We start from the raw sequence: 18,419 nt of genomic DNA on the forward strand, positions 1-18,419 counted from the left end.
CCCTGGCCACCCCTCAGTGCTTCTGGAGGCCCATTGGAAAGGCAGGTGGGGGAGGTCTTAGCACTTTGTCTGACTGACTCAGGAGAGTGGTACTGGCCTCACCTCCGGTGACCACTCCCATCCTCCCAGGGCTCCAAGTGATGGTGGCTGACGGAGTGGCGGCAGAGCGAACGGAGGCCCGAGCCACAGGTTAGCACGCAGAGCTGTCCCTTGGACAGTCACCAGACTGACCGTTCCTGAGAGGAAGCATGTCGAAGAAAGGGCGCAGCAAGGGCGAGAAGCCCGAGATGGAGCCGGACACCGTGCAGGCTGCGAATGAGGAGCTGCGGGCCCGGCTGACCAGCCTCCAGGCTGAGATCCAGCAGGAGAAGAGTAAGGTGGGTACAGAGGGGCTGTCTGTGGTGGGTACGGGGGCAGCGAGGCTGTGCTCAGGGCTGGGGGGCTTGGGGACAGTGGGGCTATACTCGGGCTGGAGTGGGGTTTGGGGACAGTGGGGTTGAGATTGGGCTGTGTGTGGTAGTGGTCAGTATGGGGGCATTGGGGCTATGCTGGGAGCTAAGTGCAGTGGGTATGGGGCTAGTGGGGCTGTGCAGGGGCTCTGTGTGGTGCAGGGCGGGCATGGGGACAGTGGGGCTGTGTTAGTGGAGTGGGCCTGTGCACATAGGCATGGATTTCTGTGAGAGAGTGGGTGCTGGGTGCAGGGTGCTTGGTCAGGATTCAGGCCCTCTGATGTCTTTTACCCCATTGTTGGCATGTGGCTGCCTTTACTGAGTAAGAGACTGAGCAGTGGGAGTTCTCCCCACATGTCCACACCAGCTGGATGGGAGTGATGGTGCTGGGGCACCAGGGCTTAGAACAGAGCAGGTACAGTGGGCTGTGGGGTAGGATGATGTCCACTGTGGCCAACACATTATGAACCTAGCATGATCTCTACAAATATCCAGTGGACCCCCACTGGGGAGTCAGGGTCCGGGCTCGGGGTGGGGTGGGGTCAGGGATGGAGACAGGTTCTGGAGGGTCAGGGTTGGGTTTGGGAGGCTCAGGGTCACGGGTGGGGTTTGGACCTGGGGATTGGGATCCAGGCATGGTCTGACCCTCCCTGGTCAGGGCCACAGTCAGCTATTCTCTTTTTCGTTGAATCTGATTTCTTCCCTCATCAATTTGTGAGAAATGATGCTGCTTGTTCCATTCATAAAAACCAGGTCAATTTTATTAAACAAGGTGGTGAATAGATTTATAGAAAAATCTGAAAACAAAATGAGGGCCTTTGGGTGGGGCTGGGAGCCCAGAGTGATGGGAGCAGCAGGCAACCATGGCATCTGGGAGCTCTGAGGGGGCTGGTATGGGAAGGAGTGGATCCGTTGATTCTTTCCCCTGAATGTCACCCTGACCTACTCCTGACACCTCTTCTGACTTGTCCCTGACACCAACACTGACCGCACATTTGCCCCTGTCCCAGGCTGTTCCTGGATTCTGACTTATTCCTGACCCCCAGGGCTAGACCTCACCCCAGACCACAATCATCCAGACCCAGATTCCACTCCTGACCCCAATCTCCAGAGCTGGACCTACCCCTGCCCCCGACCTCCAGACCCAAACCCCATCCCTGCCCCAACCCTCTAGGTCAGGACTCCACGTGACCGTGGCCATCCAGGGCTGGACCTGCACCTTACCCAGACCCTCTGGCCCAGGCCCCTGACCCACTTCACCCCCATCCTCTTTCCCGCAGGTGAGCAAGCTGCGCGAGCGGCTGCAGGAGGCCCGGCTGGAGCGCGAGCAGGACCAGCGCCGGCACACCGCCTTCCTTTCTGAGCTGCGCGCCAAGCTGCATGAGGACAAGACGCGCGAGCTGCAGGCGCTACGGGAGGCGCTGATCCGACAGCATGAGCAGGAGGCAGCGAGGGCTGCCAAGATCAAGGAGGGTGAGCTGCAGCGGCTGCAGGCCACCTTGACCCTGCTGCGCGATGGCGCGGCCGACAAGGTCAAGACTGCGCTGCTGGCCGAGGCGCGCGAGGAGGCGCGCAGGGCCTTCGACAGCGAGCGGCTCCGGCTGCAGCAGGAGATCCTGGAGCTGAAGGCTGCACGGCGGCAGGCCGAGGAGGCGCTCAGCACCTGCGTGCAGGCCGACAAGGCCAAGGCGGCTGACCTGCGCGCTGCGTACCAGGCGCACCAGGACGAGGTGCAGCGCACGAAGCGTGAGAGTGAGCGGGACATCCGCAGGCTGGTATGCCCCAACCCACTTCCCCGCCCTCTCTCAGCCTCCCTCTCTCCACTCCCTCTCCCGTCCCTCAGTCTCAGGTGTCTTTCCTTTCTGGAGGCAGCAAACACGTGGTTCTAAGGACCTGCACCCTCCTTGTGGGCAGGAGGCCTTGGAGTGCCCACCTCCTCAGCCAGTGTGCTGGCCTGAGATTCACAGATGGTTGATCGGTTGTCCTAGCAAGGCCTCCAGAGCAAAGCGCTGGCCTTACTCATATAGTTAATTACCTGCAGACTACTTGCCCCAGGGGAAGTGTGGAAGAGTGACTGGCCAGGATCCTACTGCCAACAGGAAGGGGGCAGCACGCTGGCTGTTGAAATCCAAGGTTGGGAACGGCTTTTAGGGAGCTCACAGTTGCCGGTTGCTTCCTCCCTGGGGCTGGCTGCCTGGGGAGGTAGGCTGGGTGAGCTCCTCAGGCCAGGGGGCTGTGCACGACTCAGGAGTCAGCAGTTCCTGCACCATCTCCCAGGACTGGTATAAAGACTGGAAACTCCAGCTCTGCTGATGCCTGAGTTCTGGAGTCTATGGGCTACACACCAGGGCACCTGACTAGGTGTTTGGGGTTGGTGTGAGAGTCAAGTGAGTGGGGCTTGAAAGGCTGCCCATGACATCTGTCAGACTTTGAACTTGTGGTCTGCATCTGGGGCAGTAGGTGCAGGTCACGCCATCAATGCAGATTGAACCACAACCACAATGTTTACAGATGTGCATTTTTAATTAGGAGAACACACTGTTATTTAATCCTTTCTCCCAAGTCCACTCCACTATGCTTCCTTTGTTCTGGACTCCTGTCATAACAATAATATCTAATCACATATCCTTTTTAAACAGTTCTCTCCCTCATCTGTTTCAATGCAGTATACATTATTTATCCCGTCTTTCTCAGTCCCACCCCAACCCCTATGTTAGTCCTCTTTTATAACAGTGGCACTATGCAGTATTTGTCCTTTTGTGACTGAGATATTTAATTCAGAATAATGTCCTCCAGGTCACCCATTTTGTGTAATATTTCATGAGTTCCTTGTTTTTCAAATGCCGCGTAGTATTCCATTGTGTGAATATACCAGAGTTGAGAGTAGTTGAATGTGAAATGATACGCCACGGGAATGCTAGGCAAAAGAATGCTGGCCTGTTAATGTTAGACAGAGGCTTCAAAGCAGGAAGACATTTTGAAGATAAAAAAGAGTGGGTTCAACAGGGAAGCTTTTAATAACAAAGCTATAAAATGCATAAAAATGACAAAACTAAAAGCAGGAATATGTAGTTATTGTTGTTAGGGGCCAGCCAGCTGGAGTTGATCCCTACTCACAGGGACCTCATGCCCAGCAGAAGGGTCCTGCACCGTCCTCCCGTGCTGGGCTCGGGGTTGCAGCCACTGTGTCCAGCCCATGCAGGGTCTTCACCTCTTCTTCACAAGCCTCTCTCTTGCCAGCATGCTGTCTGTCTCCAGGGACTGTCTCTTCCTCATTGTGAGTCTAACTTATGTGAGACGAGCCTGGCAAGCCTCCGTTCTAAGGAACATCCTAGCTGCGCTTTTTCTAGAACAGATTGATTTGTCCACCAGGTGTATTAATGCTTTTTACTACCCACCACTATTCAGAAGCCTCAATTCTTTGGCCTTCCTTATCCACATGCCCTAGGGAATTGAAAAGATGATTGCTCAAGGCAGGAACACCTTAGTCTTCCGTGTGGAGTCATAGCTGGATACCACCTCTCACAGCAGAGCAATGGAAGCAGCAGGTGAGCAAGGAAGTATAAAATCAGAACAACACAGCTCACGTGAAGTGAACTGATAGAACACCACATCTTACCACATAGGATGGCTTCTTTTCATGGAATACCTGTCAAAATAGTAAAGAAGCCTGGCCGTACAGAAACTCACAGACTAGTTCCAACCAGGAATTCCATCCAGGTGCTCTTGCTAGATGGAGTGATGCAGAATTCAGGAAAAGAACAAACTAGAGAATCTGACACTGTTTGGGAAGCAGCACATTTCTAACTAACCATGTTTCAAAGAAGTCATCACAATGGACATATGTTGAGTTGAGTGGTAATGGAATACAGAAGCTAAAAAGCTGTAGGTTACAATTGAATTAGTCCTTAAAGGAAGAAAGATAGGTAGATATAGAGATAGATAGATAGATAGATAGATAGATAGATAGATAGATAGATAGAGATAGAGATATTAGGGGGAAACCAAGAAGAAACATTGAATGTCAAACATCTAAACTTTTATCTCAAGAATCAAGAAAAGAACATCAAACTGAACCCCAAAAAGTACAAGGAAGGAAATAATAGACTAGGAACCACGGAAGTAAAGACAATAAAAAGTAAAAGCTAATAAAAATTGATAAACCAGCAAGACTAATCAAGAAGAAAAGAGATGCAAAAAGTGTCCAAGGGCGAAGGCACAGCTCCTAGAGATGTCACAAAGGCCAAGTGCATGCTGGAAACAGTATGAGTGAAAGATGCTGTGGACAAAGCCCACAGAAAACCCAGAGGATTGCCTGACACAGAACCATTTCAGAAAGCAGCATATGATCAAGAACCAATGGTAATGAAGGAGGAAATTCAAGATTTTCTGAAGGAATCAGCCAAAAAAGAAGGCCCCAGGAATTGATGGAATATCAATTAACATTTCAGCCAACAGATGCTGCCCTGGGTGCACTCACCAGGTTGTGCTAAGGGATCTGGAGGAGAGCTACCTGGCTAACTGACTGGAAGAGATCCATATTTATTCCAATTCCAAAAAAGGTGATCCAATAGAATTTAGAAATTATCAAACAATATACTGGTATCATATACAAGAAAAATTACACTGAAGATGATCTAAAAATGCCTGGAACAGTATAAAGACAGAGAACTGTCAGAAAGGAAAGCTGGGTTTAGAAAAGACTGGACTGGTTTAGGATAGCCTGGGGACATTATTGCCAATGTTGGATGGATCTTGGCTGAAAGCAGAGAGTACCAGAAGAATGTCTATTTGCATGTTATTAATTATGCAAAGGTATTTATTTGACTTTGTGGATCACAACAAATTGTGGCTAGCATTGAGAAGACTTGGAATCCCAGGACTCTTCATGGTGCTCATGTGAAACCTTGACCAGGAAGCTGTTGTCTGAACAGAGCAAGAAAACACTGCATGGTTCAAAGTCAAGAAAGAGGTGCATCACGCATCTTTTCTCCATATGTTTTTAATCTGTGTGTGGAACAAACCATTCGAGAGGCTGAACTTGAAGAAGATTGTGGTATCAGGATTGGAGAAAGACTCATCAACTACCTGCGTTATGTAGATGATACAACCTTGATCGCCAAAACTGAAAAGGACTTGAGGCATTTTCCAGAAGGTCAAAGACTGCAGACTTCAATATGGATTATGTCTCACTGTCAAGAAAACAAAGAGCCTCTTCACTTGGGCCAATTGGAAGTAACATGATAGTTGGAGCAAAGATTGAAATTGTTAACAATTTCATCTTACTTAGATCCATAATCAACAGTCTTGGCACCAGCCATCAGGAAAATAAAAAAAAGAAAAAAAAATCCCAAAAACCCAACAAAACCAAACTATTTGCTTTGAGAAAGTCTGCTATCAGGGATCTCTCCAGAGCAGTACAGAGCAATGATACCAGTCTAGAGACTAAGGTGCACCTGATCCAGGCCATGATCTTCTCAGTTACTTTCTAAGTATCTGAGAGCTGGACAATGACTAAGGGTGACAGAAGAAGAATTTATGCCTTTAAGTTGGGGTACTGGAGAAGAGTATTGAATATACCATGGACTGCCAAGAGAACAAACTGGTCTTTCCTGTAGAGGGTGAAACCAGGTAGCTCCTTAGAGGCAAGGATTTTGAGGCTCTGTTTCACGTACAATGGGCATGTTGCCAGGAGGGACCAGTCCTTGGAAAAGGACACCACGCTTGGAAGGGTAGAGGATCAGTGCTGGAAAGGAAGACCCTAGATGAGATGAATTGGCACAGTGACTGTGGCAATGGGATCAAGTGTGTCAGAGATGGCTTGGCTTAGCATAGAGCTGTTGTTCATAGGGTCGCTGTAAGTGGTAGTCAAATTGATGGCACATAACAACAAAGAAATCAAATCTGTAATTAATACTTTTCTGAAAATGAAAAACTGAGGCCCAACCGATTTCACATGCAAGTTCTTCCAAGTATTTAAGGAAGAAATAGAATTAATTTGACAAAAAGTTTAATGGAAAACAGAGCTGGATTTCTCTTGGTATAGCCTTGATAGAGAGGACAATTCTTCTATAATTGAACCATAGATACAGTGCTGCTGTTCTGACTAGAATCTGATGGTGGCACAGCCAAAAGGGAGTTGTGCTGCCCAGGGGGCAAGACTCTCTGGTTGTCCAGGCCCGCAACAGCTCTGCAGGAGAAAGACAGGCTGTTCCCTCATGCAGGACGTGCAGCCTCAGTCACCTAGTGCAGGACATGTAGCCTTTGTCCCCTCGCTTAGGATGTGCAGCCTCAGTCCCCTCACGCAGGACATCCAGCCTCCAGAAAACCTGAGGCTCAGTGTGGGGTCAGGATAAGTCTCTTCTGACTCAGCCGCAGTGAGTTTTGGGTTAGTTAGCAGACACTGGAACGTGTGTGTCCTTGGTGTGTAGTGTGTAATGTTTGTACTGTGCATTCTTGTGCATGTGTGTTGGTGCAATGTATGTGTGGTGTGTAAAGTTTGTACATGCATTATGTGGTGTGTGGGTGTGTGCTGTTTTTGCATTGCATGTCTGTGTGTATGGTGTGGTTGTATGTGGTGTGTATGCATGTGGTGCGTGTTGATGTGTCATGTGTGAGCCTGTGTGTGGTGTGTTCATGGGCATGATGTGTGTCTGTGGCTGTGTGAGGTGTGAGCCTGTGTGTGGATGTATGTTCTGGGAGGGTATCCCGTGATAAGCAGACACGGCTTCCGAGGCGGTCTGCCTGGTGTGAATTTGGATGCTGGCATGCGTGCATGCATGGTATGTACAGACTGCGTGGGGGGTGTGTAAGCATGCATGCAAGCTGTGTGAGGTGTGAGCCTGTGTGTGGATGTATGTTTTGGGGAGGTATAAGCAAAGCAGGCCTCTGAGGCAGTCTGCTTGTGTGAACAGTACATGGATGTGTGTTCTAGGGGAATATACTGCACAACAAGCAAACAAGGCCTCAGCTCGCCTGCCTGGCATGAATCCAGATGTTGGCATGTTGAACCTGTGGTTCCATCCTTGCTTGCTGTCACCTATGCAATGTCTGCCTCAGGAGTGTGAGAATCAAGCCAGCTGAAGTGTCTGTAATATGCATATAAGACAGGGCCTCAGAGGCATTCATATATAAGGGAAATAAAGTGAGCAAAGCCAGTGTGTTCACATGAGCTGGGGTGGCATGGTCTGGACAGAAATGTGCCAGGAATCCAACTCTGAAAGACCTAGTTTTGTGTCGGTGCAAAGCACCAGCCTCCAGAACGTGTTCCTGGCTGGGTGCACTTTCCCTGCAGTGTCCACTCAGAAGATGGAGCAGGGGGTGCCATCCTGGTCCTGTGACCACAGATAAGGGCCCCTCACAGGCATATATGTTGTCATGGCAACCGGCTTCGCTTCCCCCTCAGCTTCATTGCATCAGCAGCCTGGAGCCGCAGTCACTGCACATGCCCCTCGGACGGTCCAGGCTCTAGGGAGTCTCCCAGGTTCTGCTGGCTCCAGGTGTTCCTGGCATATGGCTGTGTTCATTCACCCTCTGCTCCAGCTTCTCACCTTCTCTCCTCTGCATCTTGTCTGCTTTGTGTCCCTTTTACAAGACTTTAGACAAAGATGGTAAAATCTAATCCATTCCCAAATCAGGCCATATTCAAGCCCTGGGGTGTGGGACATGGGAATAATTTTTTTAGATCACCATGGCAGCATTGAACAATATCATTAATTTTACATGCAAGCAAAATCTTACAGAAGATCATCCAAAACCAACTAGAACAGTTTGATAGGGAACTTCCAGAAGTTCAAGCTTAGAAGAAGCCTTCGCAGGGGTATCATTGCTGATATCAGATGGATCCTGGGTGAAGGCACAGAATACCAGCAGAGTTTCTATTTGTGCTTTGTTGACGATGCAAAGTCATTTTACTGTGTGGTTAACAATTTATGGCTAACATTGAGAAGAATAAAAATCCCAGAACATTTAATCATGCTCAGAACAGAGCAAGGAAACACTGTATGGTTCAAAATTGGGAAGGCTGTATGCAAGGGATGTGTCCTATCCCCATACCTTTTCAACCTGTATGCAGAACAGATTATCTGGAGGGCTGGGCTCTATGAGGAGAAGTGTGGCATCAGGATTGGAGGAAGATTCACCAATAATCTGCATTAAGCAGATGACACAACCCTGCTTGCTGAAACTGAGGAGGACCTGAGTGCTTTCTACAGAAGGTCAAGGACTACAGCCTTCAATATGGATTGATGCTCAATATAAAGAAAACAAAAATTCTCATCACTGAGCCAATTTGTAGCATCAGGATGGATGGTGAAGAGATTGAGATTGTTAACAACTTTAGTTTGCTTAGCTCCATAGTCAACACTCTTAGCACCAGAAGCCAGGAAATTAAAAGATGCATTGCAATGGGAAAGTCTGCTGTTAGAGACCTCTACAAAGTACTGAAGAGCAATGGTGTCACTCTGGAGACTAAGGTGCATCTGATCCAGGCCATGGTCTTTGCAATCAGTCAACTTGCTATGTGTCAGAGAGCTGGGGAGTATAGAAGGAGAATTGATGCCTTTGAGGTGTGGTATTGGAGAAGAGTGTTGGATATACAATGGACTGCTAAGAAAATAAACAGGTTCGTCCTAGAGAGGGTTAAACCAGGCTGCTCCTTGGAGGCAACGATTCTGAAGCTTCATCTGACATACTTTGGACATGTTGCAAGATGGGACCAGTCCTTGGAGAAGGATGGCATGGTTGGGAGGGTGGAGGGGCAGTGCAAGAGAGGAAGACCCTCATTGAGAGATGGGTTGATTCAGTGACTGGGGTAATGGGAGTGAGTGTGTCAGAGACTGTTGCAAACTGGACACAGAAAGAAAGCAGGGACATAGGAAATGAATTCTGAAAAAGAGGGGAGGCCGAGGCAGAGGTCCTCTCACAGCTCAGCATTGTGAAAAGGCCCCTCTCTTGGTGCCCTATGGTTTTTATTTAGTTTAAGTCAATCCTCCTAAAAAAGTTCAATCTCCAGAGACTATATTTTCCTTATACTTAAGTGTTGCCAACATAACAATGGGTAAGCTTAATCTTGAAACTAAGACCAAAGTCCAGACACAGCATCCCCTCGCGTGGGAAGCTGGGCGGAATTCTCTGTCTGCAGAGGGTGCCCAATCCTGTCTGGACTCTGATCTCAGCTGTGGCCCAGCTGTCACTATTCTGGGGAATCCACAAGAGACGATAGGATTGGCACAGGATAAAGCAGAGTTTAGAGCTGTTGTACACAGGGTTGCTATGAGTTGCAGGCAACTTGATGACACATAACAACAACAACAACAAAACACTTGGACCAAGAAGCAGTCCTCAGAACAGAGCAGGGAAATACTGCATGATTTAAAATCAGGAAAAGAGTGCCTCAGGGATGCACCCTGTCTCCACACCTTTTCAAGTTACATGCCAAACAGATCATTTGGGAAACAGGGCTTTATGTGAAGAAGTGTGGCATCAGGAATGGAGAAAGACTCAACAACCTACTTTATGCAGATGACACAGCCTTGCTTGCTGAAACTGAGAGGGACTTGAGTACTTGCTGCAGAAGAACTGTAGTCTTCAAAATGGACTGAAGCTCAACATCAAGAAAACAAAGATTATCACCACTGGGCTAATTGGCAGCAGCACGATAGATGGAGAAGAGATTGAGTTTGTTAACAATTTCAGCTTGCTCAGCTCCACAGTCAACACTCTTGGCACCAGCAGTCAGGAAATAAAAAGTTGAATTAGGTAAATCTACTGTCAGGGACCTTTCCAGAGTACTGAAAATCAACGATGTCAATCTAAGGACTAAGGTGTGCCTAATCCAGTCCATGGTTGTCAAAATTACTTGCTGTGCATCAGAGAACAGGACAATGACTAAGAATGACAGAAGAAGAATTGATGCCTTCCAATTGTAGTGCTGGAGAAGAACCTTGAACATACCTTGATGGCCAAGAAAACAAATAGGTCTATTATGGAGAGGGTGAAAACCAGTTTCTCCCTGGAGGCTAGGGCTTTTGAAGCTCCATCTCACATACTTTGGGCATATGGCCAGGAGAGACCAGTCCTTAGAGAAGGACATCGTACTTGGAAAGGTGAGTAACAGCACAAGAGGGAAGACCACTGATGAGATGGATTGATGCAGTAACTAGGCAGTGGGGGTTGGTGTGTTGGAATTTGTGAGACTGACTTGGGTCAAGACAGGGTTCAGAGCTGTTGTACATAGGGTCGCTGGTGACTCGATGGCACGTAACAACAAGAACGAAACAACAGGAAGTGCCCCAAATCCTCATCAGTTTCCCCAGGCAATGTTGTTGTGTCATCTACACAATGCAAGTTGTTGATGAGTTTTCCTCAGATCCTGGTGCCACATTCATTTCATAGAGTCCGACTTTTGGAACGATTTGCTCAGCATTTCCTGACTATGGGCCATGCAGAGCACGCTTGTTCTGCTTGTACAGCTGCTTCTTGGTGTCTGTGTAGGTTTCTCCTGAACACTGTGAAGTGCTCTGAATCGTGTAGCTCCTCCCAGGTGGACAATCCTGTGTCCTTGTTTCACACATGGGGACCGTATGGGTGAATAGATCAGATGTAGCTTTGGGGTTCCTAGTCTCAATGTGCATGCCTGATGCCTGCTGTTTATTTATCAAATAGGCTTACCTGTCATATAGGCCAGTCATCGTCACTATTAAAGAAAGAGGGATTGAGGGAGAAGAAATTATTCTGAAGTGATTGTAGGACAGGTGAGCTGGGCCTCTGTAGGGGGGCAGACAGGGTGCTGGCAACTCCAGGGAGGGGAGTGTGTGTCTTGAGGCAGAATTCACCTCTCTCAGGAAAGCCCTTTGTCTGCTCCAAAGATCCTTGCCCGCCTGGGGAGGCCCACTCATACTGAGGAGGGTAGAGTCTGCTTTGCTTAAGGTCAGTGGATTGACATATTTGTTATTAGCTTCTATCAAGTAGACTATGTCTATTCAGGACCGGTGTACCACAGAACAATCAGTTGTCTGGTCCTGTCTCACCCAGACGGCCACCCACATGCTCCTGTCCTGCACTGACTGTGCCAGTCCAGCGCATGGAGAATATGCCCCCATCACTGACCTTTCTGTGTTCCCAGCATGCTGCCTTCCTCCTGCAAGTGATCCCTGTGGAGCACGTGTCTCCAGCATGTGTCCATCTTGAGCAATGCCTGTCCTCAGAGTAGCATAACTAGGGAGTTTCTCTTTGGCTTGTGTCACACTGAGTGAGGTAGACAGCTGGGCAGTGTTGGTGAACTTCTGTCCATCTGGCCACCCCAAGGTCACTGGGCTTCCTGTCTCTGCTGCTGGACATGCCTCCAGAGATGTTGATCGGTGTGGGTTCATGTGTGTGAAAATCTAGGTTCTTGGAAATATGAGGAGAGAGTCAAGCAGCTACTTGGAGCTTTCATTTTGCATCAAGGATGTAAGGTTGGGGGTTATGATTCCACCGCAGGTCAGGAGCTGGAGCATGGGCAAGGATGTTGGGAGGAGGGAGCACATGGACAAGGAAATGAGGGGGAGTTGGGAAAGTGAGGTGAGGGCCAGGCTTGGTGACCCCAAATGTTCATGGTGGCCAAAGCAGACACTATGAGGGAAACAGACTGAGAAGTCACAGGTGGGGGCAGCGTTAAACCGAGAAAGAGGAGTGCTGTAGGGGTGGCCAATGCCAGTTACTGGAGGTGCCTTAAAGACAGGGAGGCATGGACATAACTACTGGCTTTGGTGGCAGCAGGACTTTGCAAGGTGCTAATGGGAGGAGAAAGGGACTGTGCCTCTTGTGGAACTGAGGCAGTGGGAATGGACATGGAGAACTGACAACCCTGGGGGACCTTTGCTGTCAGGGGCTGGGAGGATGGTGGCTGCAGGGCCACAGCTCAGGATTGTAGTCTATTTCCTCAAAGTCTGAGGGGTCAGCTCCATGGCTACAGCAAGGCTGTGGGGCTTGAGCAGGTGTCGATTTTCAAGGGAACATGGCTGCACCTAGAGCTCTCAGATTGGTAACCATATTGAAACCTGTGTGCAGGTGTGGGGTGTGAGGGGGCAGGTCTCCTCTCCTGGTGCTCTAACCTGCCTGTGCCAAGGCTGGTGGACATGACAGGTGGCCCTCAGCTTTCTCCAGCTCTGACCCTTGGCACTGAACAGCTCTTTCTTGTCTCCAGATGGAGGAGATTAAAGGGAAGGACCGAGTGATCTTGGCCTTGGAGAAGGAACTGGGCGTGCAGACAGGCCAGGCCCAGAAGCTGCTGCTGCAGAAAGAGGCTCTGGATGAGCAGCTGGTCCAGGTCAAGGAGGCTGAACGGCACCATGGCAGCCCCAAGAAAGAGCTGCCGCCTGGCATCGGAGATATGGCGGAGCTAATGGGCAGCCAGGTAGGCTGGCACAGTCCTGCTTTCACAGGCTACTACCAAACAACCAGCCCACTTCTGCCTTTTCTACGAACCAACTGACCTTGGACTTCTTCACTCATCCTCCTGCCCCACTCTTCTTCCCCTGGTCTTCATCCACATTTCCATGCATCCATCTCTCCATTTTTCAGTGCTTCCCTGCCTCCATTCACCAGTCCTTCTCTTCATCTTTCCTCAGTTACACTTTTCCTAACTCCTTCCATTCATCAGTTTTTCCAATCTTCCATCCTTCTATCCCTCCTTTTCTCTCTCCATCTCTCCTTCATCCACCCACCTTTCTTTCCCTACACCCATCAATCCCTCCATGTCTTCCTTTCTCCCCCACTTCCTCCTTCATATATGAGTCCTTCTAACCCTCTCTTCCTCCATCAGGCCATCCCTTGCTCTGTACCTTATCAGTCCTTCCTTCTGTCCTTCAGATCGTTCCCTTCCTTTATCTATTCAACCATCAATCCACCAATAAACCCATGCACGCATCTACCCACCCACCCACCCACCCACCCATCCATCTGTAAATCCATCCATCCATTGATCCGTTCATAAAACCATACACACACAAACACACATACACACACACACACACATCCACACATCCACCTAACCATCTATCCACCCACCCACTCACCCTAACCCACCCACCCACTCATCCATCCATCCACCCGTCCATATACACACAGAGAGACATCCACCCACCTACCCATCCACCCACCTACTCACCCAACCATACAGTCACTCATCCATCAAAAAAACCATCAGCCTATCCATCCATCCATCCATCCATCCATCCATCCATCCATCCATCCATCCGATCATTCATAAATCCATCTGTACATACACAGACATCCACCCAACCATCCATCTGCCCACCCACCCACTCTCCTATCTACTCACTTATCCATCCAAGAAACCATCCTTTAGTCCATCCATCCATCCATCCATCCATCCATCCATCCATCCATCCATCCATCCTCCCATCCATCCATCCCACCGTTCATAAAATGATACACACGCACACACATCCACCCAACCAATGATCCGCTCACTTTCCCTCCCACCTATCTATGCACCCATCTTCTCACCCATCCTTTTGAGAATCCACCCATCCACCCATCCATCCATGAAACCCCCCCATCCAAACCACGCATCCAACCACCGCCCCCCACCCCATCCATCCATCACCAGTCCTTCCCTCCATTCCCTCTCTATCCCTCCATTCCCCATTCCTCCTATCTCCATCAGCCCTTCCTTCCCACATAGACTAATACTCATTACATGTCAGGTACATGCATTGTTCTGAGAATACCGATGAGAAGCTGATTATCTTTACCTTCTGGGTTCTCAGAGTTCAGTTGAAGAAAGTGTTGAAGAACTGAGTGTGTGTGCGGCAGGAGCCAGAAAGGACCAGTTAGTGAGGGAAATGAGTTCAAGGCAGAGCTGTCAGGATTAGCAGATGTTCAGCCAGCAGAAAAGGGCAGAGCATTTCAGGTGGCAGTTTGGAGAGTAACAAAGTCACAGAGGGGCTGGGCAGCACCCATTCATTCTTTGTTTGCTTGGCTCCACAGTCAACACTCTTGGTACCAGCAGCCAGGAAATTAAGACATATTGTGATGGGAAAGTCTACTGTTAGAGATCTCTCCAGAGTACTGAAGAGCAGTGATGTCACTCTGTAGACTAAGGTCCACCTGATACAGGCCATGGTCTTTGCAGTCACTTGCTATGCATCAGAGAGCAGGACAATGACTAGGGAGGATAGAAGGAGAATTGATGCCTTTGAGCTGTGGTGCTGGAGAAGAGTATTGAATATACCATGGACTGCTAAGAAAATGAACAGTTTCATCCTAGAGAAGGTTAAACCAGGCTGCTCCTTGGAGGCAAGGATTCTGAAGCTCCATCTGACATACTTTGGACATGTTGCAAGGCGAGACCAGTCCTTGGAGAAGGACATCATGCTTGGGAGGGTGGAGGGACAGCGCAAGAGAGGAAGACTCTCTGTGAGATGGGTTTATTCAGTGACTGGGGTGATGGCGTGGGTATCAGAGACAGTAAGATTGGCACAGGATAGATCAGGGTTGAGGGCTGTTGTATGTAGGGTGGCTATGAGTTGCAGGTGACTCAACGGCACATAACAACAACAATAAATATTCAAGCCAGGGACTGCTCAAGTAGATTCTGTGTTACCCCCTGACCCTTCAGTGGTGAGCAGCCCCTGCCCTCAAGGAACAGGCTATCTCATGCTGGGTTAGTTTGAGATGGGGGCACAGATCCTCATGGGCTGTACGAGATGCTGGGAGGCCTGGGGTGTCGAAAGTGCCTGTTCCCTTTGATATGGAATCTACTGGCAAGCTGCCTCTGCTTGCGGTATTGTCCACATTGCTCAGCATCATGGAGCCCACGTGGTAGAGGCATCTTCTCCACAGTCCTCACCTACCTTATCAGACACCTCTCCTAAGAAAGTCTCTGAAGTGTTTGGTATCATTGAAACATCTTCAGGGTGGTTTTGTGTTCTGCTTCTTACAAGTACTTTTTTTTTTCTCAATTCTGGTTAGGATCAACATATGGATGAGCGAGATGTGAGGCGATTTCAACTAAAAATTGCTGAGCTGAATTCAGTGATACGGAAGCTGGAAGACAGAAATACCCTCCTGGCAGATGAGAGGAACGAGCTGGTAAATCCGCCAAGACAGATGGTGTCTTGTTGACCCAGCAAGGGCCTGGGCTGCGGAGTACGCCTGTGGTTGTTAGACGCCACCTGGTCGGCTCTGCTCTCAGTGAGCCGCTGTGCACAGGAGGAAGCCCTGCCCCGTCAGGTCAACCTTGCTCATAGTGACCCCTTGTGCATAGGAGGAAGTCCTGCCCTGTCCGGTCGGCTCTGCTCTCAGTGAGCCCGTGTGCATAGGAGGAAGTCCTGCCCTGTCTGGTCGGTTTTGCTCTCAGGAAGCCTGTGTGCACGGGAGGAAGCCCTCTCCTGTTCGGTCTGCACAGTGACCCCTTGCACATGGGAGGAAGCCCTGCCCCATCCAGTCGGTTCTGCTCACAGTGACCCCTTGCGCACTGGAGGAAGCCCTGCCCTGTCCTGCACATTCTCAGTCTGCTGTACCTGGGCCCATCCATTGTTGCAGTAACCATGTAACTTCATCTCATTGAACATCCTCCTCTTTTGCTGACCCTCTTCCAAACTTGATGTCCTTCTCCAAGGGACCAATCCCTCCTGATAATGTTACCAAAGTACATGAGGTGAAGTTTCATTTTCCTTGCCTCTAAGGAGCACTGTGGGGGTCCTTCTCCCAGTACAGGTGGCTATGCTCACAGGTCGCTCATGGCCTCTTCATTATTATTCAGCCTCACAGGACAAGCCCTAAGCAGCAGTGCAGGCCTTACATGGGAGTCAGGCTTTCTTTACTTTCTCCTAATTTTTCTTTGATTAGAATCTAACATTTGCTCCCGGAGACACTGTCCTTTGTGTCTACAAGATTTTGTCATGGCAGGCCATTGAACAGAGTCTATGAGAGATGTGGAGAGGGTGCACACTGCTGTGTTGTCTACACTGCAGGTCTCTGAGAGGCCAGGACTCAACCCTCGCCACAGTCATTGTGGGCTCTTCCACGGGGGTTCTGTCGAGCTGAGCAGACCACACATATTGCATGTGAAGGTGGTGCCCACGACATAGCCAGCACCACCTTGGCTGCCAGCAGTTCTTCCCTTGGCTTGGGTGGTTATGGGTAATTTTCTTTTTTTAAAAACTTCTATACTTTTCATTTTTCATAAAAATTTTTCATTTTATATATGTTTAATTTAATGAACTTGAACTTCTAGCTAAAAACAGAGCTTAGTATAAATAGCAATTTTCTTGAATCTCATTTGATTTGGTATAGAAATAGCTAAACATGTCCATGGAGTCGGAACTGACTAAAGCTGGACCTCCAGCGTGTTTTCAGAGGCCGTCAATCGCATGGAGCAGCTGGTGTATTTGAACTACATACTTGCCCAAGGCTGTATGTTTTTCATTAGTTCCTTTCTTTATGGTGGAAGCACACACCTGTGGGGTACGTGACGGGAATGAAGGGTGCTAGAAAGGTGAGCCTACACTGAGTTCCTCTTCTCTGAGTTCTCGACAGTGTATTTCCATGTAGATCCTGTCTTGGATGTTACGTCTACTACTTGGTTAAATTTCATGAACTGAACAAAAAGTCATGGGCTCAGTGACTGGGTTATGGAAACAATCCAGGCTTCATGAAACACTTGAGCAGGAGCCAGGTGTCTAATGTTCTGAGGTACCCCGAGTTAGCTTCAGCTCACAGGGACCCCGTGTGCTGCCTGCCGGTCCAGCTCCACTCAGTGTCCCTGTGCTCCAGCCCGTTGTAGCCACTGCCAGTCCATCTGGTTGGGGGTCTGCCCCTTTCTCTTTGACTGTCTCTTTACCAGCACTGTGTCCCTCTCCAGGCGCCAGCCCCACCTGATAACGTCCTCAAAGCATGAGAGAGGAAGCCTCACCCTCCTTGTTCCGAGGAGCATTCAGGCTGCACTTGCCCAGGATACATTCATTTTTCTTTGTAGCAGTGTCTAGTATATTCCGTATTCTTTCCAACACCACATTTCACAGGTATTGCTGCTTCTTTGGTCTTCATTAATATTTGTCCAACTTTAGCAGGTAAACGGGGTAACTGAAACCACTCTGGTTTGGGTCATGTGCATCTTAATCATCAAAGTGGCATCCTTTTTCTTTGACAACAGATATTGTCAATTCAACCCATCTTTGATTTCTTGATGCTTCTATGGACACTGATTGTGGATCCAGGTACATTTGATAACTCCAACCTTCTCACTGTCTGTCACAATGCTTATTGTTCCAGTGAGGATTTTTGTTTTATTTGTATTGAGTTGTAATCCATACTGAAGGCTGTAGTCTTTGATCTGCTTCAGGTCTTTGTTTTCTATAAATAAGTTTGTTACATGTATATTGTTCTTGATGAGTCTTCCTCCAATCCTGATGCCACATTCTCCTTCATATAGTTCAACTTTTCAGAGTATATGCTGCAGATTGAAAAGGTATGGTAAGTGGATGCAATTCTGATGCAAATAATTTCTGTTTTTAATCATGCATTATTCCTTTATTCTGTTAGAATGACTTTTGGTCTGTGTATAGATTCCACATGAGCAGAGTTAAGAATTCCAGAATCCCTGTTTCTTGAAATATCATCCATAGTTTATTATCTATGCAGTTGTAAGGTCACACTGGACTGCTGTCCACAGTATGTATCATTCTTTTTTTAATTTAAATTTTATTAATTTTAATGAACATTTACAGAGATTTTAGATTTCCATTCATTCACTGTTGCACTATTTTCTCTACCCCCCACCCCCCAGTTCATTCCTCTTTTTTTTCCCACTTGAAAGTCTGTTTTAATTGTCCCATTGCCACAGTGCTTGTCAAAGCCAATTCTGATTAATCTCCTTTGTCAGTGTATCCTTTGCCATTCCCTATCACTCCTCCCTGAGAGAGACTTCACCCTGATTCATAAGGAAAAGGGGACAGTGTA

At 48.5% G+C, this 18,419-nt stretch overlaps 1 protein-coding gene across 3 annotated transcripts in view; it reads left to right on the top strand.

The window, feature by feature from the left end:
• The first annotated feature begins 245 nt into the window (after window positions 1–245).
• Window positions 246–18,419, top strand: part of JAKMIP1 (janus kinase and microtubule interacting protein 1) — a 95,418-nt gene continuing 77,244 nt past the window's right edge. The window contains exons 1-4 of one of the 3 annotated variants that reach the window (XM_006893631.1): window positions 246–377; window positions 1,730–2,224; window positions 12,637–12,825; window positions 15,429–15,548. In XM_006893631.1, the coding sequence (XP_006893693.1) occupies window positions 249–377; window positions 1,730–2,224; window positions 12,637–12,825; window positions 15,429–15,548 (933 nt within the window). In that variant the 5' untranslated portion in view covers window positions 246–248. Of the gene's footprint in view, window positions 378–1,729; window positions 2,225–12,636; window positions 12,847–15,428; window positions 15,549–18,419 lie in introns of all 3 variants that reach the window. The other 2 variants (XM_006893629.1, XM_006893630.1) reach the window with 2 other exon arrangements.

This window comes from Elephantulus edwardii, unplaced genomic scaffold, assembly GCF_000299155.1.
Source record: "Elephantulus edwardii isolate Elephantulus edwardi_28Jun2011 unplaced genomic scaffold, EleEdw1.0 scaffold00129, whole genome shotgun sequence".
NCBI classification, from domain to species: domain Eukaryota; kingdom Metazoa; phylum Chordata; class Mammalia; order Macroscelidea; family Macroscelididae; genus Elephantulus; species Elephantulus edwardii.